The sequence below is a fragment of the Oryctolagus cuniculus genome, chromosome 9, assembly GCF_051225735.1.
Source record: "Oryctolagus cuniculus isolate XC-2025 breed Fujian yellow rabbit chromosome 9, ASM5122573v1, whole genome shotgun sequence".
In the NCBI taxonomy this organism is placed as follows: domain Eukaryota; kingdom Metazoa; phylum Chordata; class Mammalia; order Lagomorpha; family Leporidae; genus Oryctolagus; species Oryctolagus cuniculus.
Window position 1 is genome coordinate 104,073,739 of NC_142875.1, and position 27,738 is coordinate 104,101,476.

Here is a 27,738-nt window from a genome sequence, read left to right on the forward strand (position 1 = left end):
TCAAGTCCATAGTAATGAAAGACAATGTGTATCTTGGTTTTAATGATGTTGTTGTCATTGAGAACCAAACAATGTTTTGGGGGAGAGCATCTTCCTGCTATTTTCTGGACACTTCTCTCTTCCCCATGAAGCAGATGGATAGAATAAATGTTCAGTGAAGGACTGGCTACATCTCAACATTAGGCAAGATGAGCCAACTCTCTTCTTGCTTATCAAACAGCAGGAAACAGAAGAAATTTCGTTGGGTTTGAAGAAAGCTTTCCATTGCTGCGGGAAGTCTTCCATTATGTTGATAAAGGATTTCTTTAGATTGTCTTTTGGAGAAAGTGGTCTTTTACAAGTGTCTATCTGTCCTTGGATCGAAGATGGCCTCAGTGTCAAAACGTAATTATTTATGCCATTTTGTCTGCAGAACTAATTCAGTTTTCCAGAAGCTTTTGATAACTGGTCTTTTTCTTGTCCAGGAAACTAAAGAAACTATTTCGGAAACTGAAAGATGAGACAGAACCTGGAGAAACAGACTCTGCCCATTCAAAACATCCCGAGCAGTGGGACCTGGACTACAGTCTGGAGCCATACACTGGACTGACTCCAGAATACATGGAAATGAGTAAGAGATTCTGACCCTGCCTTCCACTTGGGGCAGGTTCAGACAAGGCGTCTGTGGGCCTGGGGTGGGAGCTGGAGAAAATGACTGGGGCAGTGTCTGCTCCATCCTGAGCTTCATGGCTGCTCAGTATCCCCATCAGTGCCACATGGAGGTTGAAATGTGTGTGGCATCAAGTGCCATGGAAAGAGAACCAGCAGCTGCTTGATGGTGGTGTAGCGATGCTCTCTTTTCCTTGGGCCACTCATTCTCATCTGTGAAATAAGAGCTTTTGTCCCTCATATTGCTTCCCATGGCTTCTATCACCAATAAAGCCAAAAGAGGGATAGCAGAATCTGAAATTTAAGAGTACAATTTCCCTGAAAGAAGAGTAAACCAGTCTTACAACACTTGGGTCCAGGATACCAACAACTTTGACAAGGGAAACATAGCAAAGTATCCTATGGTCAGGGCTGGGTAAGATGCCCATTCATCGAAAATGGTGAAGATATTTTGTGTGAGATGTGCGAAGTAGATTCCTAGTTGCAAGGCTCTGCTTGTTCTGGATAAAAGTGGAAGGCAGGAGTGCATGTCAGTAAAAACTGAGAACATACTCATTTCAGATGTGGCTTAGAAGTCAGGAGTTCTCCATTAGGAAAAGTGTTCTGGCTTAGGCCAGCTGCCTGCAAACTCTTGGACTACTGGAGAATAATCCTGACCTTCTGTTGGTATGGATGTTGAAGAAAACCCTTTCCAAGACTTGGAATGAATGAATTGAAAGCATAAGATACCAAAGATCAAGAGCTCAGCTAAGGCATCTAAGCATTTGCTCAATCTATAGTTTTTGCAGAAACATCAATCAGATCCAACAACAGAATCACTCAATATTTAATTCAGTTCTTAATATGAATGTATTTAAATAATGGCTTCTGTCCCCTTTGGTTAATAACTTTTATTAGGGGGCCACCAATGCCTCTCTGTGTATCAGAGACTTCACTCATTATTTCTAATGTTTATTTGTCTTATTCTGTTATAAGAATGTGTGTATGTATTGTAGGAGTGGAGTCTTGGTGACCATGAACAGTGTGTTCTTGCCGTGGGGTATCTAAATTCTAGGCAAAGCCTGAGCCTTATAATCCAAGTCAGTTCATCAGAGAAGAAACAATCACCATGTCTGCCTCGGGAAAAATGGGCAAAGAAAATATCAAGATCCCTTATGCCTTTTGCATTTAGCTAAGTGCTACCTCTAATCCCTCTCCAATGCTGAACTGGTTACTTACGCAATGATGATTGCCCATATTTCAGACACCATTCTGTATCTGTCATCCTGTCACTCAGAAAGGAAGAACGTGCTGCCAGACGTTGAGGTTCCTTTGGGAGAGGGACTTCCAGAAGGCATCTTTGAGCTCTGTCTCTATCTTCATCATTTTCCAACTCATACTGACTATCTGTGTGGGGTTTCAGGCCTGTCTGTGTGTCCAGCTAGCTGACTATTTCACAGCTTCTTTACTGAGTGGTTAAGAGCAAGGGTCCCTGAGCAATACTCCCTGGTTCAAGTCTGAGCTCTGTGACTGACTAGCTAACCTTGGGTAAATGGCTAACTTCTATTTATCTCGATTTGATTTTTTTATTGTATAGAATGATAATACCTGCTATAATTGCTGTGTTTCATGGATTAATATCTGTAGAGGTGCTTGGAAGAACATCCAGCACATACAAAAACTGTTAAGGGTCAAGTGTTGTTGCTTTTAGTGGCTTTGAGGTCCTAGGAAGAGGGAGAGTAGGGAAATGTCCTCTACTGGTCAGCTGCTGTGACATTTAATATGCATCCACCATGTGTTCAGATGTGGATATTTATGAAGAAATAAGAGAGAAAAATATTAATATTATTTATGACTGGAAGTCTCAGTAACTTCCAGAAGAAATTCATGTCATGATTATAAAGAGTGAAATGCACACCTTTGATGTGGGTGCCGTGTCTTAGACCCTTTTTGTTATATATGTGATTCTAAAAATAAGCTTATGATCATGCTTACACATTTGTTTCCTTTTTCACTTAGCATTATCTGAATAAATATTTTCAATCCATGACATAATATCCAAAATGAACAGCTGCACAATAACCCCTATAATGAATGTGCCTTAACGTATTTACCTAACTTCCAATGAAAAGCACAGGGCATATTTTGTAATTCTCCCCCTATTTCAATGCTCCAGTTCATAGGCACTGTCTTTGTATAGAATCTTTCCCGTGTCTCTTATGGTTTCATCAAGGTAGAGTCTCTCAGGTGCAGTTTAGTTGGCCTAAGATATGATCATTGTATAATCTTTGATGTTATTTTACCAAATTGGTTCTTGAAAAGATTAAGCCAATTTGTCTAGTCACAGGCCATGTATGAAAATGCCCTTCCCGTGAATGCAAATTATTCAGTATCCTCAAGTCCTGTGATGTGAAGGGATCATCAGTGAATAGCAAGCCCCCTAAGCACACCCATTCCTTCTTGACCTGCCAATTCCAGATTCATTCCTAGCTTACACAGTGCTTCCTCTGTGGGATCTTCCCAGGCCAAGTCCTCCTTGCTTCTTAGAGGAATCACTGTTTGCTTTTCTGTCCTGACACTGGGTTTGGTGCATGTGTTGATGCCATCTAGCTGAGTTATGATTGTATTGCTCACCTATCTGTTCTTCAGCAGGTGGAGTCTGTTAGAGTCTAAAGAACAGTGAGGGGGGCCCATGGCTAATTCATCTCCATATCCTTGAGGGTCCAGCACATTGCAGAGCACATAACCAGCATGCAGTGTTCTGAATGGGTGAATGAGCCTGCTTGCTAATAAATGAGGGAAGGTTTCTTAACAGAAGTGAGTTTATGATCCCAACAAAGCTGGGCATGGTTGATGGTGAACCAAGGATACTTGAAGAGGTTTTCAGCTCCCGTAGGTAGGAGGTTGACAGAGCGATTTCCAAGGTTGTCGCTACCCCTCTTCGTGGAGGAGCAACACAGGACCCTGCGCTGTTCTTTCGTCTGCTCGGCCCTCCCCGGGTTTGCTGCTGGTTCTTCCCGGGTTGGCTACTATCCCTTCCACCTCCGTGGAAGGGCAGTTCCCCCTGGCCGCATTCCCCACTTCCGCAGGGGAGCGGCACACCGCCGGCCGGCTCTCTGGGGGGCTGCACGGGTTCCCTTAGATGTTCCCCATAGATGTTCCTGGTGCATGCCGTCTCTCTCCTCCTTTATAGTCCTTCTCCGCCAATCCCAACTCGGCTGCCCACACGCCGAGTACGCTGCTCTCCTCCAATCAGGAGCAAGTCCTACAGTCTATCAGTTGAACTGGAGGCAGCTGTGCGGAAGCTGTTTACTTCTCTCCCAACGCCACATTGTGGGAGAGCAGATGCATAGAATAAGTCTTAATTCGAGTAACTTAGTCTAGTCCGGATTGCTCCCCACAGATCCCCCTTTCTTTTTATTTTTTGGCGTTGATACGCGCCTGTCTTCGGTGTCCCACGGCACACACTCTGCTCTACTTGCTAGCGTTGCCACAGGCTCTTACAAGTCCTATCAATCAGGAAAACCGAATCCGGGTCCTCTCTTCGCCATTGTGAGGAGGTTTTTAGGCGCTGATGCGTGCCTGTGTTCGGTGCCCTGCAGCGCATGCTCTACTCTGCTAGAACTGCCTGCAGGTGTTTACAAAACCTATCAGGCAAACCGAATCCAAGCCTTCTCATTGCCGTATTGTGGGGGAGACTTATTAGTGTTGGTTTGTGCCTATCTTCGGTGACCTGCAGCTCATACTCTGGTCGAGCTTTGCTGGCGCTTACCGCCTTAAATCAGGCAGACCGAATCCAAGCCTTCTCATTGGCATGTTGAGGGGAGGCCTTATTTTTCTCTATTTCTCTATCTCCGGGCATTTCTATTTCTCCCATTTTACTTCTGTCTGCCAACATTCCTATTTCTCTTTTACTTCTAAACTTCTGTTTCTCTTATCCCCGCAGCTTTCCGGCACCCCGCCCCGCCGGCAGGTTCCCGGCTCTGCGCCGCTTCAGCCCGCGCGCCTCTCTCATCTGCGCAGCTTCCCGGCTTTGCGTGGCTCGGCTTTGCGCGCTCCGCGGTCTCCACGCTTAACCCTTTCGCGTCTGAACCACGGCCTACGCCAGCGTTCCCTATCTATTCACGCCCCGTGCTCTCTCTGCACGCGGCGGCTTCCGCGAGTAACACAGCGTAGCTTGCGTCTCCGCCACTAGGATTCAATCTAAGTTCCCCGGGCTAGCCTGGCGAATTCAACCCAGCGTACGTCTCCGCCCCACGATTTGGCTTCCCGTCCTTTGCTCCCCGGGCTAATCAGACGGATCCCAATCTGGCTTACGTCTCAGCTTCTGGTTTCAACTTTTCGCCCCCTATTCCCGGGCTAACTTGAGAACCCCAAAGTGGCTTTCGTCTCCGCCTTGGCCTGCCCCCCGCGGCTTCAATTTCCCTAACATTTTTCTCTACCCGGTATGTTTCCCCAAGCTTTCCTCCAACGATATTCCTCCCTCATTTCTCCTGGCCTCTCCCCACAGTCCGCGTCCGAGTCTGTTTGTTCTAGCTTTCACTTTCGCTTTCGACCTTAGAGATTTCTCCCAGCTTCCCCCCGTAGTCCGTATCCGAGTCTATGCCTAGGCTTTCAATAGCTTCTTCCGGCTCCTTTTTCGTCCGGTTTTTCCCTAGGCTGTTTCGAGTCTATGCCTAGGCTTTCAATAGCTTCTTCCGGCTCCTTTTTCGTCCGGCTTTTCCCTAGGCTGTTTGCTAGTTTCTCTCTCCGGTATTTTCCCATTTCTTCCCGTTTCTTCCCTCCTAAGTTTGCTATCCGTCCTAGGTTTCCTAATCCGAGCTAGGTTTCCTATCCGAGTCAGGTTTCCTATCCGAGCTAGGTTTCCTATCCGAGTCACGGCACCATTATGTCGCTCCCCCTCTTCGTGGAGGAGCAACACAGGACCCTGCGCTGTTCTTTCGTCTGCTCGGCCCTCCCCGGGTTTGCTGCTGGTTCTTCCCGGGTTGGCTACTATCCCTTCCACCTCCGTGGAAGGGCAGTTCCCCCTGGCCGCATTCCCCACTTCCGCAGGGGAGCGGCACACCGCCGGCCGGCTCTCTGGGGGGCTGCACGGGTTCCCTTAGATGTTCCCCATAGATGTTCCTGGTGCATGCCGTCTCTCTCCTCCTTTATAGTCCTTCTCCGCCAATCCCAACTCGGCTGCCCACACGCCGAGTACGCTGCTCTCCTCCAATCAGGAGCAAGTCCTACAGTCTATCAGTTGAACTGGAGGCAGCTGTGCGGAAGCTGTTTACTTCTCTCCCAACGCCACATTGTGGGAGAGCAGATGCATAGAATAAGTCTTAATTCGAGTAACTTAGTCTAGTCCGGATTGCTCCCCACACAAGGTCCCTTCTGGTTCTGAGGATCTAAATATCAATGAGAGCGAGCCGGCGCTGTGGCTCAATAGGCTAATCCTCCACCTTGCGGCGCCGGCACACCGGGTTCTAGTCCCGGTTGGGGCGCCGGATTCTGTCCCGGTTGCCCCTCTTCCAGGCCAGCTCTCTGCTATGGCCAGGGAGTGCAGTGGAGGATGGCCCAGGTGCTTGGGCCCTGCACCCCATGGGAGACCAGGAAAAGCACCTGGCTCCTGGCTCCTGCCACGATCAGCGCGGTGCGCCGGCTGCAGCGGCGGCCATTGGAGGGTGAACCAACGGCAAAGGAAGACCTTTCTCTCTGTCTCTCTCTCTCACTGTCCACTCTGCCTGTCAAAAAAAAAAAAAAAAAATATCAATGAGAGCAAGGAAGAGCATTTCGAGGAAAAGGACTAGCAAGTCTCAGCCCGGAGGAACTGTTGATAGAGAAAAGCAAATAGTAGTTTTGGGTAGGGAGGGTTTGGATACACACCTGGGAACAGGAAGATTCTGAAGACCCGACAAATTTGCATTTCACATCAGGTCGTTGGGAGCACTTACCAAATGTTGGTCAATCTGGTGATGATGCACTCATTGCTTCTCTCGGGAAAATGGGCATTGAGGGCAGGAGGAGGATATGGAGGCTAAGGAAGGAATGAGGGACACAGGAGAGGCCATCAGTTATTCCTTCCTTCATTCAGCACACGTTTATTCAGCCTCTAGAGGGAGGAATAAGTTTGGAGACCAGAATTCCATGCAACGATTCAGGTTGATAGTGGTAAGGATTCTGTCACCACTTCAATTGTTGTGAATGCAGTCTTGTCTGGAAGGGTGCTGGGGTCGCACATGCGTTTCCCCGACTGGAAAACTCACTTACAGAATTCATTAGGAGGATGGCCCAAGTCCTTGGGCCCTGCACCCGCATGGGAGACCAGGAAGAAGCACCTGGCTCCTGGCTTTGGATCGGCGCAGCGCGCCGGCTGTAGTGGCCATTTGGGGGGTGAACCAACGAAAGGAAGACCTTTCTCTCTGTCTCTCTCTCTTTCACTGTCTAACTCTGCCTGTCAAATAAATAAAAAATAAATAAAAAAAAAGAATGGCCCAGCTGAGGGAAATGCACAGGGCAGGTGCACCTCAGAGGCCAGAGCATCAGTGCCCTTGCAGAGGCATCCAAGTTGCTCATGAAGCTGCAAGCTTGAACTTCTCCGGGTTCAGGAAGAATATGTGTGAGTTGTAATAGGTAGGCCCTGTCTTTTTTTATTCAAAAATGATTTATTTATTTATTTGAAGGCAGAGTTACAGAGAAAGGGAGAGACAGATCTGTTCACTCCTCAAATGGTTGCCATGGCTGAAGCTGGGCCAGACAGAAGACAGGAGCCCAGAAATCCATCTTCTCTCACATGGGTGGCAGGGCTTCCGAATGCACATTAGCAGGGAGCTGGGTCCGAAGTAGAGCAGCCAGGACTGGAAACCGGCGTTCACATGGGATGGTAGCATTGCAGGTGGCAGCGTAACCCTCTGTACCACAATGCCGGCTCCTGGATCCTGTCTTCCCCCGCATGACTTTTTCCCAACTTTGCATCAAGTGTGGCTGGGGAGAGCCTCCTCAGTACGATCTTGAGATTTTAGCTCCACGGATCCTTGCTTCACCGACTTTGCCTCTACTAAGAGCCTTGACCTCCTGTTTCAATCCGCGCCATTTCTCCTTCAATTACTGCAAATGTGTCCTTACTTGTCTCCCAGCTTCCTTGTTCACGTCTGCTTTTCCCTTGGCTTTTTAGCATGCCTTTTCTGGAATGCAAACCAGAGCATATTCCTTTTGCTGTGTAAAACCCTTTAATGCTACTGACTTTTACGATAAAGTTCACATCCCTTAGTGCAGCACACAAGGGCACCCACAAGCTGGCTCCGGTTCTGCTGCCCATTCAAAGGTCCATATATGCCCTAGGGTATTTCAAACAGCCCATAGTAAAGGAGATTAAAAGACAAGTGTGTTTGGTGCGAAACCCTTTTAAAATCTGTGCATAACTTTGTCATAAAATGCATTTCCTAGGGACTTAATGGAGATCCCATATATGCATGGATTTTAGCATTTTTTTGCACCAAGATACGTTTATCTTTTGATGTCATTTTCCATGAACATTTTGAAGTACGCTGGTGTGTCTGGCTATCTCCTGTGCCATGATGAAGTTGACAGGAGCTGTCTTGTCTGCCTGCTGAGCTGTTCAGACTCTTGGAGGTGTTGTATGCTTCCCCATTCTCAATTCCTCTCCTCTTCTCTTCTCTACCTGTATCCCCTCTGAAAACTGAGGGCTTCGGGAGCAGGGACTGCGTCTTATTCTTCTTTACTCACAGCACTCGGCAGAGCTCCTGGAACATAATAAGCGCTCAATAAAGTATCTCTTGAATGAGTAGCTCTTTAGCTTCCCCTCCTTAGTGGCAGAGAAATAATGGCTTCATTTCTTTCTATCCCATGCTACTTGGACCTCCCTCTTCACCGTGGACATATTTATCTATTTCTTTATAGGCAGCAATTTTCATCTCGCCATCCCCAAATGAAGCATGTTTACTCCCAGGATTTCTCTCCAAGAGAAGCCGCCGCTGGTTTTAATTTACTCCTTCCCTTCAGGGATCAAATAATCAGTGGAAGTGGACATGGTGGAATGTTCTCTCCCAGCCTTGCCTTTAACCTCAATTCCAGTTGCACACCCTTGCCTGGCTGTGCCCCATCCCAGCCATCCCAATGGTGGTGCCAGGCCCTGGAGACACAGAGAAAACAGAGGCTGCCCATGCCTTGTGGGGTTTCAGGGCCTGGTGGTAGGGAGGACTAGGCAAATTGTTACACGAAGGGACTGTGCTTGCCACAGGAAAGTCCAACTCATCGCACTTTTTTCCATGAGATTAGGACTTTGCCGCTCCCATCTGATGAAGCGGAGATATGTTGGAGATAACTGCCCTTCTCCTCTTCCTCTTGGCCTGTCATTGCCTGCTCATAAAACCTATGGGGGCGTTCAGAAACCACCCATGGGGATGGAGCCAACTGTGGACTGGACATGGAGGCTCATCTCCCAGTTACCAGCTCAGACCTGTTTCAGCTTCAGACAAGGCAGGGAAGGGCCCGGAAGAGATGCCATCTATTCAGGGGAAGCGTTTCCAAGTTGATCTGCTTGGAGATGTAGTTGCTTTGGCTGTTTTCTGAATTCTGTAGCGCATGAGTGGCCTTGCCCTCTTGCAGGCCCTGCATTGCTCGTTTGCTCTTCTCTCCCGTGCACTTCCCACCCCATGCACTTGCAGCCTCCACCGTCTTTTGGCTCCATCTGTTCGTCTTCTCAGCCTCCTGTGCCTGGTGCTTTTTTCACTACGTCCTCAACACGGCTCCTCGCAACCATCCCCGTCTCTCTTTGCCCTGTGTATTCCCTCATCCCATTGTTCAGAAGCATCCCCATTCTCCTTACTGAGGGCCTCAAAGGACATATTTTCAATGTATTCGACCCTACATCCTTTGACACACTCTGTGGTCCAGCCAGCAGGGACCTGTTTCCCGCCCACACTGCGTCTCTCGCGTGGTTCGTGCCTGACCTTGTCTGTTCCTCTTGCTTTGGAATTCTCTCTGCCTTCCCATCCACATTTCCAAGCAGCTCTGTGTCAGCTGCTTCAGAACGTATTCCTTCCCCACCACTGCCCCAATGCCTTCCTCCATTCTAAACACAGGCTAAAGCCGTGTGCCCTGCAGCCTATTAGGCAGCCAGCCTCTAAACAGGAGGTGCTTGCTGAAAGTTAATTTCCCCACGTTAGGTTCCTCAAATGGCAGCACCCAGCCCCTCCCTCCCCTCAAGGGTGAACCCCCAAAACGTATTGGGTAAACTGGTAAAGGATGATTGAATACATAAAGTTCTTAGTTTATCTGTCTTTAGCTTTCTCTTATCTAGGCTGAAAGAATTTCACTTTCTTGTTAGGCTGTGGCCACTTCTCACTCACTCATAGCTGATAATTCAGGGAGTGGATTATCAGGAGTGGTGCTTGTCCCCCTCTTTGTTCTCTGCCTCTCCTTCTCCTGCTCCTCCTTCCAGGTCCCCTGGTCTTAGTCCTTATTCCCCTCCTCCCTCCAGACCAGCCGTGCGCTCCCTTCCAGGGAGTGAGCCAGGGAAATAGGAGAAGGCGTAACGTGAGCCCTTCCATGCTGCTTGGAGATGGCAGCCCAGGGAAGCAGCCTGGTGCGAGAGAAGACGAAGTCCACAGCACATGTCAGAACCTGGCTGGAGGCGGGCGTTAAGATGCTCTCTTTCCACCTAGGAGTATTTTGATTTCATATCTGCTGCCATCTCCTGACGCCAGCTTCCTGCTAATGCAGACCCCGGGAGACAGCGCTGATGGCTTGAGTCCTTGCTACCCCTCCATGGAAGGCCTGGATTAAGTTCCTGGCCCTTGGCTTCAGCATATCCCACTTCCAGTTGTAGTGGGCATTTGGGGAGTGAAGCAGCAGGATGAGATCTCTATCTATTTTCTCTCTTTCTATTGCAAATAAATGACCAAAGAAAATTAAACAAAAACCAAACCTCAGTGGTAGAGATAGTTTCTGACACCCCCATGAATAACAGACCTGTGAGGATCTGAGTTCTGAGTTCTGTGCACCCTCCTTTTTTACTTAAAACCCCCTCTACACCCACAGCCTCTTTTATCTTTAGGTGATACCTACAGGACAGAATGAGGGAAATCTCCTCGCCATGTTCTGGGGAGTCAGGTGGGATGTGACAGGAAGTCCAGTTCTGCCTTTCTCTAGCAGTGGGGCTGTGGGCACATCGTACCATCTCCTAGAGCCTCAGTTTCTCCCTTGACATCATTGGGAATCTCCCCACACGATGAGAATTCCCCTGCCATGATGTAACCCACGCTCTGGGGCGAGAGCCAGCTGTGCAGCGTGTCAGGGTGATGCCTGTTCCTGCTTTGGCAATGCAGGGTAGAACAGAGTCCCTGTCATCCTCACTTTGTCGGATTCTGGATGCAAGAGTGAGGGAGTTTGAGCCTGCACAGACAGCAGGGCTTGGGGCACACACTCATTTCTCCTTGAGGGTCTGAACAGGAACAGAGTTTCAGACCTCTGCACTGGGTGTGCCCAGGGTGCCTTGCAGAGCCAGCTTCTAGATCCTACACACCAGCTGCACAGTGTTCCTCGAAGCCCAGAGACTCAGTGGCTGACCTGTGCCACTGAAGATCACTCCAGTGACTCACTAGTGGACGCAGGCTGGAGTCCCTTTCTAGACCGTTCCATGAGAGAATTTCCTTAGACCCTCTAGGAACTTGGGCTTCCACAGAGGGGTGGAGTGGCATGAGGTTTCCTCCTGCCTCCCCGACTGGCCAGACCTCTCCAGTTCCAGAAGGGCCCTTGTCTTAGCCTTTGCACAAAAAGGAGAGCAGTGAAACCAAAGCTGCCCGCCCCCTCTGGGGTGCCTGCTGTGGTAATCCCGGGCCCTGCTCTCAGCTGTCAGCCTCCTTCCTGAGGTACCCTGGACCACCCATGCAGGCAGGAAGCACACCGAGCCCCCTCGGAGCCCGTTCCTGGTAATGGAAGCGCAGGTCCTCCGTCGGAGAGATGTATGATATTTACCTTGTTCTAAATTAACCTGGAACCAGGGCCCGGCGGGCCTGCGGGAGGGGCTGTGAGGGAGGAGGGAGGCTGGAAGTCAGTCAGTCGGGGGCGGGGTGCTGGGCAGAGGCAGCCACCTCTGGGCAGGAGTGGTGGTGGGGACGGGTTGGCCCCAGACAAAGGGAAACCTGAGAGTGAGGGATTAGGCGGAGGAACCTACGCGCAGGGAGCAGGGAGCTTTCGAGGGAATCTCCAATATCAAACCCTTTTCCTGAAGAGCTTACTGAGGAGGGCTTCGGGGTAGTCTCCCCACCCCCATCTCTTAGGGGCAGAAGGAATGTGGGCCCAGGGGCAGGCCACGGCATTAATCATCACTGCCCCTGACCCCAAAACGGGGCTTCAGAGCCCCGTTGTGGGGTTTTCCTCCGGGGCCTAAGGAGAGGAAATTCTTCAGTTGCTTTAAGAGCTGCAAGCTAAGTTTATAGTACTTTGACTTTTCCTACAGAGTAGAATTTGCAGCAAAGTGTAGACCCGCAGTGAATCCTATAAGAGAGATTTTTGGGGCATGTGTCCCAAAGACTCTCTTGGCAAAGCTGTATTGCCATTTACCCTGATACATAAATGATGCAACTGGCAGCTTTTCTGTACCTAAAAATTCCCTGGCCTGGTTGCGCAACATGCAGTCAGTTGTGCTGGAAACCTCTTGAGGACCAGACTCACTCAGCACAGAACCATGAGGGCTGACATAAGCAGGCACTCAATGCTTGCTGGGGAACAAAGAGTGAGAGAGATGACCCCACAGTGAGAAACCTGGAGGCACAGTGCCTCTTAGGCTATGCAGACACCACTGTTGGCCAACGTTGTCCAGGTGCTGGTGCCATATTGATTTAGTGGGAACTGACTCTCCTCTCCCCCCAGGTGGGAAGAGCCCTGCTTGTAGGTACTAAACACTGTCCTAAGAGTAGGCTTCCCAGAGCAACATTTGTGGATGAACTTGTAAAGTTGTTCAGGCCAGCTACCCCATGTGTCAGTCAGCTACTGCCATGACCCTGCTTTGTAACAAATATCCCCCAATGTCTCCGTGACTCAAACTGAGACACAGAATAAAGAAAATGGAAAGGGCTGGCTTCGGATATTGTTGAAGATCATACCCTGGAAATGATTTTTCTTTCTGTCTCTCTCTTTCTCTCTCTCACTGTCTATATCTCTACCTGTCAAATAAATGAAAAATAAATTTAAAAAAATAGAAAAGAAGGACTAGAAAGGACTAAAGCTTCAGATGGAGGGGTGGCACGGCTACACCCAAGATTCCTTGCAACTCTGATATTCCTTGGCCATGGACGGTAGGGATGACACTACCTCACTTCCAAATTTCTGACAGAGGCTGGCTGTGGTTATGAGATGTCTGCAAGACCATCAGCCCTGAACTCTGCTGTGCAGAACTCCTAGTGCCTGTGTCAAACGCCAGTGGCTTAAAGAACCAGGAAATCCCTTTTCCTGAACCACCTTGTTTATAGGAACTGAATCATCCCACTGGATCATCAGGCACCTGCTGTTGTCTCCACAAGGCACAGACACACAGTGCAGGCAGCACCCAGGGTCTTGCTCCAGTGTTCCTGGGGACAGTGAATCCCAGGTAATTCCTTTCCCTTTGTTTCTGAGGCATGCATTGCTTGGAATTACCTGGATGAGAGCACTGCAAACAGTTTGTGGAAAAGTAAAAGATAATTTAGGGGCAGATGATTGGTGCAGCAGTCAAGATGCCTGTTGTAGGGGCTGGTGCTGTGGCGTAGCTGGTAAAGCCACTGCCTGCAACACTGATGTTCTTTATGGATACCGGTTTGAGTCTCAGCTGCTCCACTTCCATTCCAGCTCCCTGCGAATGCTCCTGGGAAAGAATCAAAAGATGACCCAATTGCTTGGGCCCCTGTACCCACCTGGGAGATAGGAAGAAGCTCCTGGCTTCTAACCAGCCCTAATGGCCATTGTGCCATTAGGGGAATGAACCAGTGGGTTCATTCATTCTCTCTCTCTCTCTCTCTCTCTCTTTAACTCTGCCTTTCAAATAAATAAATCTTAAAAAATATGACGCCAGTTGGGACAACCACAACCCATATCAGAATACCTAGATTCAAGTTGCAGGTTTTGCTTCCGATTCCACTTCCTTCTAATGAGTGCATGGAGAGGCAACAAGTGATGGCTTTGCACTTGGTCCCTGCCATCCATGTGAGAAGCCCAGATGGGGTTCTGGGCTTCTAGCTTTGACCTGGACCAATCCCAGCTCTTTTTCTTAAATCATAAATTTCCACTTTATTTTTCCAGAGGGTAATTTTTCTTCAGTCCTTAAAGACTTTGCTCCATATTTGGGCTTTGGTGAACGCCGTGGGGCAGCACCAGCAGATTTAAATCAGGGTGGTGGTGTCTAGTACTTGTGGACCTCACAAGGTTGATTTCTGACCGCTTGGCTATGAATGGTGCCACTCACACAATAACGCAGCTTTGCATACAGCTTGGGAAGCACTTGGGCATCAAAAGCACTTGCTTTGGATATTCCTGATGGCTGTGGCCTCCACTATGTTTTGAATGACAAACTTTTTTTTATTTGAAAGAGAGAGACAAACAGATCTTTTATCTGCTGGTTCAGTCCCCAAATGACCACAACAGCCTGGGCTGGGCCAGTCCAAAGCAAGAAACCAGGAGCTTCATCCTGGTCTCCCATGTGAGTGCAGGGGCCCAAGCATTTGGGTCGTCTTCTGCTGCTTTCCCAGGCCATAGCAGAGAGCTGGATTGGAACTGGAATGGATGGGAATTGAACCAGCGCCCATAAGGGATGCCGTTGTTGCAGACAGTGGCTTAACCCACTACGCCACAGCACCAGCCCTTCAAATGATGAACTTATCAATGGCCTTGTCCTTGGGAATGCATTGAGTGCAGCTAGTGTGATGAGCTGCAAGTGGCCGCCACCCTTTTTAGCGTGGCTGTTGTTATTTTCTTTGCCCTTTTGGAACAGAGGACCCAAAAGAGCAATCCTAGCTCTTCAGAGCATTTGAGAAGTGAACCAGTAGGCAGAAGATCTGTCTATCTGCTGGTCTCTCTTTCTCTCCTCTCTGCCTTTCAAATTAATAAAAATGAACATATAAGGGATATGTTTATTTTATTGCAAAATAATCAAAATCCACACATAGTTTATTTTCATAATATGAGTTTTACATTCGTTTTCAGAAGTACCCTTGTGTGGGGAGCAACTGGGAGCAACTCGGACTAGACTAAGTTACTGGAATTAAGACTTATTCTATGCATCTGCTCTCCCACAATATGGCACTGGGAGAGGAGGAAACAGCTTCTACACAGCTGCCTCCAGTTCAACCAATAAACTGTAGGACCTGCTCCTGATTGGAGGAGAGCAGCGTACTCGGCGTGTGGGTAGCAGAGTTGGGATTGGTGGAAGAGGACTATAAAGGAGGAGAGAGACAACATGCACGAGGAACATCTAAGAGGAACATCTACCTGAAGGAACACCTGTGCAGCCCCCAAGAGAGCCGGCCGGCGGTGTGCCGCTCCCCCGCAGAAGTGGGGAATGTGGCAGGGGGAACCGCCCTTCCACGGAGGTGGAAGGGTCGGTAGCCAACCCGGGAAGAACCAGCAGCAAACCCGGGAAGGGCCGAGCAGACAAAAGAACAGCACAGGGTCCTGTGTCGTTCCTCCACGAAGAGGGGGAGCAACACCCTTGTACTTGGGGGATCCCTCCCATGCATAGTTAAGTGAAAAGTCAAGATGCATAGTTAAGTGAAATGTCTGGATACTGCAGCTCTCAGAGTACAACAGATGTCTCCTGATAGACAAAAGAAGCCTAGTGCTTGAGAAAGAAGTCATGAATGCATGGGTGGAAGGCAGTCTTTTCTTTTAAAACCTACAGAGAACCACACTACTTTTCCATTTCTCTTCTTGCTCTACCAGCTAGGAAGAACAGCTTGGGTTGGACTTTGTTGTTCAATCACAGCTACATATATATCCCCAGAGTTTATAGATTTATGTTTTTTGCTTGTAAGTTTGTACTCTTTCTATGTGTTTCTTTTTTTATACAATTCCATAAACTTAATCGTCCTATCATTTTTTTTTTTTGTCTTTTTCACAACCATTTGGGAAGGGGTAGTGGGAAAGGCATAAAGCAAACAGAAGTCCTTAGTGATGACGTGTTGCTTGGGAATGTCTTTCCCGTCCTGGCTAGTTTATTCTGCCTCACGCACTGCTTTAGCACAGCCCCAGTGGGTTCATGGGAGGAAGAATGGCCAACTGGCCTTCTCAATCCCACCTTGCAGGTGGGTAAAGTGAACAAGAGTGAGGAAGGCCATCCCCTTGTTCATGCAATGGACAACCACTAGAAATTCACCATGCTGTTCTTAAGACAGAAGGCCATAGATTTCACCAACTCCAGTCTTGCAAGTTTTGATGTGAGACTGGGAAACGAGTGGAGACTAAGTTTCCTTTAGGCAGCACAAAAATGAAGAAGAATCAGAGACAAATGTGCCTTTCTCGTCTGTCCCAGTGTTGCACTGGTTTACATGCAGTAAACTCTCACTTCTTAAGCTGTTACCTCAGGCCTAGTCTTTCCTGTTATGACTTCTGGGGATTTCTGAATCCTGCCCGAACCATTGTCTAAGCCCCAGGTGACTCTATGCAGCCAGAGAGGGAATTCCACGTATTGTCTTCACTTCCTAAGTAGTTTATGAATTTGGACCAGTGGATTCTCAGGAAAGATCTTAATTACCAGCCGTTTAACAAAGCTTGTCCTTACTCGTCAAGCCCAAGACTTCTGAATTCTGTAAAGCCTGCAGGGCTCTGCTGGTGAGAGTGAGTTACTCCTGCCTCAGGCTCTGCAGCGTTCTGTTAATGCTACCGTCAAGGCTTGTTTACACGTCTATCTTCCGCACTGCACACTCAGAGCCCTGGGAAGGATGACACAGCCCACTACTTGTCTAAGTCTGTTGCTATAGCGGAATACCTGGGACTGGGTCATTTATAAACAGCAGGGGTTTAGTTGGCTCACAGTTGTGGGGACTGGGTGGTTCAAGAGCATGGCGCCAGCTTCCGCTGAGGGTCTTCACGTTGCACATGCCACGGTGGAAGGACAGGAGGGTGCGAGAGCAAGATGGTAACCATGATAACAAGCCCGCTCTTGTGATAATTAAGCCAGGGCTATAAAAGCCACATTAGTCTATTAGATCTCATAGGTGCTTTGGGGATTAAGTTTCCAAAACTGCATTTAAACTGCAGTCCAACTCTTCTTTGTTTCTAGTCCTGAGCATGGGTCCAGGATACAGAATGTAGCCAATGAGTACTTGTTGTATGAATGAGTATCCAGTGAATGATGCACTTGGAGAACTCCCACATTTCTTTCATGCCTTCTGCTCTTTCCCCAAGCAACAGGGACCCATGCTGGGGAGCCACCTAGATCCCTTTCATTCTCATTGTCTCTTCTATTTGCATGGCCAACCAACACCTGCAGTTCTTTTCCACATCAGACACTCTCAGCCCAGAGCACAGTTGGTTTCCCTGGCCCTTAGGAGAAAGGGATCAGTGGGCACCGCCTTGAAATATTAGCTGCTGAAATAAACAGTGATGACCTTCCCCTGCTGTGCTCTTACACGGGTGTTTATATTAACGGGCTGTTTCTAGCTGAGTCTTTTTAGTAACCACCTCCGGAAAAGATAGACTCACACCAACGTGTCTCTCAGCTATTGCCTTGCAATTACTCACTGGGGGCTCAAAAGGGGATGGGGGTGGGGTGGGGTGAGGATTCTTCAGCTCTCAGTTTTCAATCCCTTTAAGCAGACTGTGTTGCTTATATTAAATTATAGAAAGTTAGATTAAGAAAAAAAAATAAAAGCTGGCTGGGCACTGTGGCACAGCCTACTAAGTCACCCGGCTTGGGATGCCCACATCTGAGATCAGAGCACCAGTTTGATTTCTGGCTACTCTGCTTCTGATCCAGCTCCCTGCTAATGTACCTGGGAAGCAGCAGATGATGGCTCACGTACTTAGGTTCCTGCCACGCATGTGGGAGACAGAGTTCCTGGCCCCTGGCTTCAGCCTGATCCAGTTCTGGATGTGGTGGCCATTTGGGGAGTAAACCGGTTGATGGAAAATCTCTCTCACTCTCTTTCTTTCAAATAAGGAAATACTAAATAAAGTTTGGATCATTTTCATTAAAATTGGACTCTTCTCACCATTTTTGTTTCAACCTTCTTCAAAGGATTTTGTGCAAATTCTGGCAATGAGAATTGCAGTGTGGAGGTACTCACTTGATTTCTCCAAATCTTCTTACCATCATTAAGCAGAATGCTTTCAGTTCACACACTTCCTCTTTTTCACAGCTGCTGAAAATAAGTTCATATTTATGAAACGAACAACCTTTGAACATCTGCTATGTAGTAGGCATCACAAACTATGGTGAAGACCTAAAAGAGGATCAGTTATGGGTCCTGGTGTCAGGAGGCTTATAATCCAGGTAGCAAGTCAAATAAATAGGGTGACAAGCATGAGGCATTATGGGACTGAGGTGGAGAGATGCTCATGACACCCAGTTCAGCCTGTGTGAGCTGATGGGGAACTAGGGTGGAGGATAATCTTCACAGAGCAGGTAAAGTTTGAGTTGAACCTGAAAGGTGAGTGGTAGAAAACATGGTAAGTTTAGGGAAGTACAGCTGGTTTTGGAATAGTTGGGAAGCAGGCAGAGTTGATCTCCAGCATACAAATGAAAACATCAGACATGAGCACACAACTTGGGCAGGGAGGAAGAGCCTGGAAAAATAAGCCAGGTCAAGAGCTGGGGCTGTGTGTGTGCACAATGGAAGGGTAGACTTTTTCACTGAAAAATTTAAATAAATGAGTGTGAAATCAGAGTTGCATTCCATCAAGATATCTTTCCATCAGTCGTGGCCTTTTCAGTCTGTTCTACCTACTGGGCTGTTTCTCATTTTTAAGCACATTGTCTTGGAATGTCCTTGCTGGATGCCATCTTGTTTAGTTTAACCTCCTCCTCCTTGTTATTTTAACCTAAGCCCAGGTAATCACTGTGATTTTAATTGTCTCCAGCCATCAGGCAGCAAAGGGCTGGTGGGTATTTTGGAAGATTCCCAGCCGCTGGAGTGGGGGAAGGGAAAACCAGTGGAGAGTGGTACCTACGAGTGTTTCCAGTCTTTGTGCTTCCAAATCAGCATTTCTGGTTGGAGCCCTTCAGAGTGGGCTTTGTAAAAATTTAGTCGAAAATCAACTTATGGATTCCTCCCTAATTGGTTTGCCAAGTTTAATGTGTTACTGGTCAAGGCAAGCTGGCTTCTATTATGCACTACAGTGAGCATTTCCAGTGCTGCTCTGATCCCAATGGGGGCTTGCTGTTTTTAGAAATAAATCTTGGTTTCGGTGAAGGTTGGAATTATTGTGTCCTCTGAAATGACCCCAGAAGTCCCTCCCCACCCCACCCCAACAGATTCAGCATTTTTGATCTTTGACTGCAAAGAGCAAGTCTTAGATTGGGCAAATGCATGCTGGAGGAATACGGTTTTATGTTCTCTCTCTCTCTCTCTCTCTGTCTCTTCCTGAAACAAAACCAAACTTACCATTTGTCACTGCCTCTTTGGATTGAGTCTTGGAAGGGTTCAGGGTGTGCAGTCTGAGCAGACAACACCTGCCCTGGCATATCCACACAGGGAGGCTTTTCTGGACTCACATCAGAGGATGGGTCAGGAGGATCCAGTTACTCCAGGCCCAGTGTCATCAGGGTTGAAAGAACCCACTCTCTTGAGGTTGTCCAATGCTGATCATACAGACTTAAATGGCAAGGCGAAGGAGACAAGATGTTTTGTTATGGGATCAACGTTATTAGGGGGAACTGTTAGCATCAAACCAGTACTGGGAGATGTGTTGGCAGAAAGGCTACCACAGAGAACTTGTCTCTGGAGAACTTGTGAAAGTGAAAAAGCAAGCCTTTAGGGCAACCCTAGAAGAGAGAATTCCTGTCTACCTCAAGAGTTCATATGAAAGAGAAAAGAGCAAATGGAAAATTCCATTTTTCTTGTAATCCTGGAAGGACATTGGGTTCCAAGTGCCACTTACATGAATGAGACAAGGGCATGCTGTATACATTTGCAATCACTCAGAAATAAACCACCCTTTTCCTCCCCATCAGTCCTCTTGCCAAACCCTTGCAGAAGTTTTGGAACGTTTACATGGTTCTGGGGGAAGTCATTTGGGATAAGAACATTTGTCCTGTGAAACTAAGTTTATCAGAATAAAGAAGGCCCAACTTCAAATTCCATAAGTAAAGATACATCCAGATATATATATGCAGACATGCATTTTACAGGTTTGAGAACATTAGAGTAGCATCTGTTTTGCTTTCCTTGCTCATTCCACTCCCCTGCATCCCCTATGCCCTTAATCTCTACCCTGACTCCAAAGTGCATTTCTCAGCAAAGCTTCATTTCAAAGATGCCGGAGACTCTGCATGGTGAACTGGCTCTCAGGGCTTCTTTTGGAAGATTTCTCCATGTCTCCTTACCAGTCCACTTTGGCCAGCCCTCTAGCCAAGCCGACGTCCCAAAGGCCTATGTCTTGTGGCACAAGTATCCTCCACTGATTGGTACCTCCCAAGGCTGACAAGTGCCCATTGTGCATCATGGACAATGGTGGTGGGCAGGGCTGTGTTAGCAAGAACTGTGACCCACGGCTGTGTATGGAACAGACTGCCAAAGGAAGTATTCTCTTTCTTGAGACTGATTTCTATCACCTTAGGATTATCCTCTGTAAAATACCTTTTTTAATTTTCAATTTGGGTTCTTTTTTTTATTCTAGAATTCTAGAATCTTGAAGCTTGTTTGAGAGAATGAGTATCACAGCATCACAGCCAATCGAATGTGGCAGAAATGTAAATCAGCCCCTTCAATTTCTCAATGTGGATGCTAATGTCCATTGATATGGAAGGGCTTGGACCACGGAAAACACTCAGCTATGGAAGTGGGGTCCCCTGATACTCAGCACTTACACCTTCTATGTGTGTCTGTTTAGCCTGTCAGTGTACATTGCAGTCATCTGTATGTGTCAATAGCTATTTCAATGAGAATAAAATTACACATGAGTAACACTGAATAATTATCAAGTATTAGATGATGCTCAAAGCATATTTTTCTAAAGTTTGATTCACTTAATTGGACAGCGAGAGAGAGAGAGAGAGAGAGAGAGAGAGAGAGAGAATGAATCTTCCATTCATTGGTTCACTTCTCAAATGCCTGCAACAGCCAGAGATGGGCCAGGCTGAAGCCAGGAGCCAGGAACTCAATCTGGGTCTCCCACATGGGTAAGTTTCCCACTTAATCCAGGTCTCCCATGTGGGTGACAAGAACCCAGTTACTTGAGCTGTAATGACTGCTGCCTCCCAGGATCCACTTCAGGAGGAAGCTGGAGTCAGGAGGTGGAGCTGGGCATCAAACCCAGGCACTTCAACATGGGATGTGTGTGTGTCTCAACTGCTAGGCTAACACACCCCAGCCTTCTCAACTGTTCACTCTCCTGAGACACCCCCTGCTGCCTCCTGGAGGTAACCTTATCAGGAAGCTGAATCAGAAGCAGAGCGGGAACTTGAACCCAAGCTCTCTGGTATGGGATGCAGGTGTCCCACGTGGTAGATCACTGCATGATGATGTCCAATCTCTCAGCGTGTTTGCGTATGTAACGTCATTTACCCTTATGAAAGCCCTGTTCAGTGGGTATCAGTATTATCCTCAGTTCACATCTGAAGTGTATGAGGCACAGATAAGTTTAAGAACTGGACTTAGCCTGTAGGGAAGTCTTATTGGTCATATTTTTGTTGGGACTCGGGACTGTATATCCAGCTGCAAATATGTACTGAACTCTAGAGTGGGCAGGGCCCTTGGCTTTCTGGTGGGAAGAAAGATTAGGTGAGTGGAGCAATGGCAGCAGCACACGGGTGGTGGGGTTCAGAGGAAGGACTTTGTGGAGGTGGCATTTGAGTGGTCTTGGGAATGCACAGACATTTGCCAACTGGAGAACAGATGTTTTTGCACAAATGAATGGAAGTGCCTGTGGCAGGGAAAAATCAGGAGAGTGAGAAGTTGGGAGGGCTGGGGTGTGTTAGCCTAGCTGTAGGGACACATGCATCCCATGTTGGAGTGCCTGGGTTTGACGCCCAGCTCTTGCTGCTCAGGGAGATGCTAGGAGGCAGCAGTGAGGGCTCATGTAATAGGGTTCCTGCCAATTATGGGAGACCCGGATTAAGTTGCTGGCTCCCAATATCAGCCGCCTGGCTGTTGCAGGTGTTTGGCAAATTAATCAGTGAATGGGAGCTCTCCCTATTTCTCTGCCTCTGAAATTAATTAATTAATATTAAAAAAAGAAATTCAGAGTCCTAGAAGGCAGAGATGGGAGCCAAAGAGCTAGGCTGGGAACAAGGTGCACAGTGCCTGAATAAGGAATGTAGATTATCCTCAGTGCCTAGGAGCATTTGTGGGTAGGTAGGTGACAGAATCAGGTTTCAAGGAGTGTGTGCTGCGTGGGCAATCAAAGCTAGGTGAGACAGGTGGCAAGGAAACCTGTGAGGGGGTTGTGTGGTGGCTGGGGAAGCGCCCCCCTCCAGTCATCCGGGCAGCACAGGCTGCCTGCATGCCCTTGCTCTCTGTGTTCATGGCTCGAGCTGCTTGCTCCCTTCAGTGTCTTCTGGCAGCTGTGGGCTGTTTTTCCAGGACTGTGCTCAGGTGCCCCTTAGTCCCCACCCCAAGCAGGCATGAGCTCTCTGCTCTGTCCTGGGTGCGTTCTGCCTTCTCTTTTGCACACATACAGCCTTGCTGCAAACTTTGTGTACACTTCTCCAAACCCAGCTCCTTGAAGGCAGGACCAGACCTCTGCCTCCTTAAATTCTTGGCACAGTGCCTGGCAGTTAGTGAGCTCTCCTTAAGTGTGTGATGAAGGCATATGCTTTCTAAACAAAGAAAATGCCTATACATATAGGAAGAAGAGTCCACATTTGGGAGGTGGTTTTCTAAAGTTATGTCAGGGGTTGGCCAACGATGGCCCAGGGGCCAAATCCAGCCCTCTTTATTTACTGCTTTTGTAAATAAAGTTTTATTGGGATGCAGCCAAGCCCGTGTGTTTATGTGTTGTCTACAGCTGCTTTCACTCTACAATGGCAGAGGTGAGTTGTTGTGACAAGACCATATGGCCTGAAAATCCAAAAACATTTACTGTTTGGCCATTTCCGACAAAAGTTTGCCAACCTCTGAGTTAGATGAATAGGGTTAATGCCTAGAGGTAAATGTTAATGGAGAGGAAAGAGGGAAGATGTTTCTTCATTTTTCCTTACCGTGACTAAATTCTGCCTGTACCTGGTAGGCCTGCCGGTACCAGGGAAGAAATACCCACATACGTGTGTGTGTGTGTGTGTGGTGCCAAAGGGAGACTAAGGGACCTGGGAAAGAAAGGACTCGGGGCTGGAGCTGCAAAGCCGACGTTACCTGGCTCCTGCTTCTCCCCACTGCAACCGCTCTTGCTGTGTTCTCTCCTAGTCATCCAGTTTGGTTTTGTCACCCTTTTTGTGGCCTCCTTTCCTCTGGCACCTGTGTTTGCCCTTCTCAACAATGTCATCGAAGTGCGGCTTGATGCTAAGAAGTTTGTGACGGAGCTGAGACGGCCAGATGCTGTGAGAACCAAAGATATCGGTATGTGCCCCACCAGCATGCTGTGGAAAGCCTACATCTCCCCAGCCCTCCCTCCCTCCTGCACTCTGCCTCCTCCCACCACCCTCACAGATGTCGGGCATCCAGAGGGCTGGGGCGAGTCCATGCCTCTTTGCCCCTTTGAGCTGCTCATCTTTATATCCTTGGGTACAGGGATGCCACATTACCTATCCCTACTTGTCCCTTGAGCTTCCACATGGTGGGGAATACCTGTGCCCATTCTTGGGGGTCTGGCAAACTCCCCCTGGTAACTTGCCTGCAGAATATCACCCCAAGCTGCAGTGTTGTCACCACTGGGCCAAGAGTGGGGGCAAGTCAGACGTCCTCCTTTCTGTCTTACAGGAATTTGGTTTGACATTCTTTCTGGAATCGGCAAGTTCTCGGTTATCATCAATGTAAGTGCTTATGTTCGTGACACCCTAGCTCTGCAGGGAGGGCTTCCCGAGGGGCTGAGGTCTTCGAAGCAGAAAACCTGCTTTTGTTCTCTCCCACTCTTTTCCATTCAGAACTTTGCTCAACACAGTCCTCTGGTTAGTGGCACCCACATGCATTGTAACCGATCAGATTGTCACGAGAACTGTGCAATTTTATTTTTAATTTCACCAAGAGAAAGAGAGATAATTACCCATTGGATTGCATACTTTGGCCTTAAGAAAATCAGATCTGCCCTTAGAGCCAAGAATAATGAGGAAAGAATTCTACATATCTATCCATCTCTTTCCTTTGTGTTTCTACTCCCGACTTAAACAATACCTGGAACATTGCCAGGCTGTGATTCCTAATTATGGTTCCTCAGAGTTGTCAATGCAAAGTCTTAATTATCCCCATGGACTTGGGCACTGTGCAGGTTAAGATAGGACATGGAAGCAGAGGGGTCCCACCTGTTGCAACCTCCTTAACTGCCTTGCCAGACATGTCCACGTTGCAGAGGAAATCCTGTTGGGCCCCAGACAACAGCACTCTTTCTTTTGCATTCTGGGTGGATGGCAGCCAGGCAGACCCTCCTGTTCCACCTCCCAAGAAATTATCAGTCAGCTCCGTGCACACCAAGAAAGCTGTGGTCCAGCTTCCCTGGGGAGAGAGACATGGATTCTGGCCCTGGCTGTAATTCCCTACTAAGAGCACCTAGTGACTGAGAGGTGTGAGGAGAGGCAGAGAATCCCAGCCTGCTCTGGGATTTTGAACATTTGATGCAGAAAGTGCTGATCTTGACCCCTAGGCATAGGGTGCAATTTGGGAAGCAGATCTGTGGTTGTGTCTGCTAGAAAAGAGGCCCTGGGGATGAATTGCTCCCCTCCAAAGAACAGGATGACGCAAAGTTTTACTTGCCCAGCTGCTCCTAGATATGTTTACTTATCTGTAAAATTGGAGGTAATCATAGTACTCACCAGTTTTATTCTGGAAATAAAATGGGCTGACGAACAGAAAATAAGTGCTCAGCAAGTTGTAGCTATGATTATTCCAAGGGTGTTTTTCATTCTCAGATATGGCTAAGGCCATCCACACTCACATATACATTTAGAAAACAATATCTAAACTGCATTTTTTAAAGGGCTTTAATTGTTGGTGCAGAATACAGTGTAAACACCTGCCAACAAGATTTAAGATTTTCCTCGCAGAAAGTACCTCCATGTTGGAACATGTGATCATTCATTTGCTGTCTGGTTTGCTCCGTAGACATTTATAGAGCACTTAGACACACCAGATGCTGTGCTGGGCATGTGTGGCTTCATCTAGCAGGGCCCTCACTTTTCCCAAGTAGAATGGCTGAAAAAAACAACTTCAATTACACAGAATACTAAAAAGTGTTGCGAGAGAATGGTCAAATTGAGGTTACTGTGGAATCACATTTTTTGGTCTTCCCTGGCTTTCTTTCATCACTCAAGGGCAGACGCTCAATGTCTTTGCCCATGGCTCTCATCACTAGAGGTGATTTGCTCAGAAAAATCTAACACTGTGTTTGGCGTGGCCAACATCAATGCCAATTCTAATGTCTTGGAGGTGGCTTAATTTGCCAGCACCGAATGATCCCAACGGGCTTAGCATCCTTGGCTGCTGTGGGCATAATCCACTCTCCTGACAGCCACTCTCTGGTGGATTTACTTCTCTATAGCAAAGACAGAAAAGCCAGGTGAGCTAGTCACATGAGGTCAGGGACAGGTCCCTGTGCATGCTGCGTGTACTTCTGTGTGAGTCAGAGTACCAGCTCTTGATGGACAGCCCAAGAGTGGACAGTCCCTCAGTCAGATAGTGCCATCTGGACAGCACCCTCCTGACTGCTTCTCTGTGTTTGTGGTTCCATCCCGCAGGCTTTTGTCATTGCTGTCACATCCGACTTTATCCCCCGCCTGGTGTACCAGTACTCTTATAGTCACAATGGGACTCTGCATGGCTTTGTCAACCACACCCTCTCCTTCTTCAATGTCAGCCAGCTGAAGGAAGGGACACAACCGGAAAACTCACAGTTTGACCAGGAAGTGCAGTTCTGCAGGTAAAGTGGCCTTTGGGAAGGGGGTAACAGAGGCTGAGAAGCCCTGGATGTCAAGAGTTTTCAGGATAGCTTCGGATGATGTCATTCTCCTTGCCCTCTGTTTCCTGCTCCGCTCCCACCAATCAATCAATTTCAATAAATCAACAAAAATGTATTGGATGCCTTTTGCTAGATACTACAGTGGAGGAGACAAATAACTGTATAGCACAATCCTCTCCATCAAATAGTCTGGGACGTGGTTGGGAAGAAAAGAAGCTGACCGATGGGACAAAGCAGGTCAGGGAGCATGGAGATGTTGAAGATGTCCAAGGAGATGACTGGGGACTATAATGGAAAGGGTAGGCTTCCTGGAGGGGCTGCTAGGTGTTGTGTCACATTCTAGATGGGGAGTCAACATGGAGTACAGATGAATTGGGGAATTTAGATAAATACTTAGGGGCTATGTAATGTGGTTATCAAGGAAAATGGTTGGGAGATGGTAATGAGGAATAATGTAAGAAATACAATTGACTCTTAGACCTATCAGTGTGATCAATTGTGAACTGAAATTGATCACTTGGACTAGTGAGATGGCATTCGTACATGCCACCTTGATGGGATTGTATTGGAATCCCCTGGCACGTTTCTAAAGCCACCATTTGGGGCAAGTCTGATTGAGCATGTCCCAAATTCTACATCTCTTCCCTCTCTTATTCCCACTCTTATATTTAACAGGGATCACTAGAGATCACACAAACAAGACTAGTGTCTGCTAATACTAACTGATAGAATCAAAAAGGGAGAGAACGATCCAACGTGGGAAGCGGGATATACAGCAGACTCATAGAATGGCAGATGTCCTAAATAGCACTCTGGCCTCAGAATCAGCCCTTAAGGCATTCGGATATGGCTGAAGAGCCCATTAGAGGATTTTAGGCATGGAAAGCCAAGACACTCTGGCAAAAAACAAAAAAACAAAAAACAAAAAACAAAAAAAAAACAAAAAAAAAACAAAAACAAACCCTAAATGAAAGATCTCTGCGAGTGAGATCCCAGTGGAAAGAATGGGGCCATCAAAGAAGGAGGTACCTTTCTCTGAAGGGAGGAGAGAACTTCCACTTTGACTATGACCCTGTCGGAATAAGATCAAAGTCAGAGAACTCAAAAGGCTTCGGTAGCCTTGGCAACTCATGACTAGAGCCTAGGGAGATTACTGACGCCATAAACAAGAGTGTCAAATTGTTAAGTCAACAACAGGAGTCACTGTGTACTTACTTCTCATGTGGAATCTGTCCTTAATGTGTTGTCCAGTGTAAAGTAATGCTATAACTAGTACTGAAACAGTATTTTACACTTTGTGTTTCTGTGTGGGTGCAAACTGATGAAATCTTTACTTAATATATACTGAATCGATCTTCTGTATATAAAGATAATTGAAAATGAATCTTGATGTGAATGGAATGGGAGAGGGAGCAGGAGATGGGAGGGGTGCGAGTGGGAGGGAAATTATGTGGGGGAAGCCATTGTAATCCATAAACTGTACTTTGGAAATTTATATTTACTAAATAAAAAAAATAATAAAAACAAGAAATACAATTGAGGGGATCTCAAGTAGTTCATGGAAAGTGGAATTAAATTTTTATTTTGGTGCAAAAATTTGACATCCATGCATAGAGAGTTCTTCAAAAAGTTCGTAGAGAATGTGTGTTGTAAAAAAAAGTCTATGTGTGGGGTGGGCATTGTGGTGCAGCAGGTGAAGCCACCAGTTGGATGCCCACCTGCTCATACTGGGCTGCTGGTTTGAGTCCCAGATATTCTACTTACAATCCAGCTCTCTTCTAAGGCTTCAGGGAAGGCAGCAAGTGATAGCCCAAGTACTTAGATCCCTGCTACCCATGCTGGAGATGTGGATGGAATTCTGGCTTCAGCCTGGCC

At 47.5% G+C, this 27,738-nt stretch overlaps 1 protein-coding gene across 6 annotated transcripts in view; it reads left to right on the top strand.

Annotated features, from left to right (window-relative positions):
* The window catches only part of ANO2 (anoctamin 2), a 394,966-nt gene that overhangs the window by 353,024 nt on the left and 14,204 nt on the right, over nt 1–27,738 (top strand). For all 6 annotated transcript variants that reach the window (XR_016213488.1, XM_070049347.2, XM_089304572.1 and 3 more), the window contains 4 exons: nt 465–610; nt 23,163–23,315; nt 23,676–23,728; nt 25,643–25,824. Coding sequence is in view for 5 of the 6 variants with exons in the window: in XM_070049347.2 (XP_069905448.2) it covers nt 465–610; nt 23,163–23,315; nt 23,676–23,728; nt 25,643–25,824 (534 nt within the window). In the remaining variant the exon portion in view is untranslated. The remainder of the gene's footprint in view (nt 1–464; nt 611–23,162; nt 23,316–23,675; nt 23,729–25,642; nt 25,825–27,738) is intronic.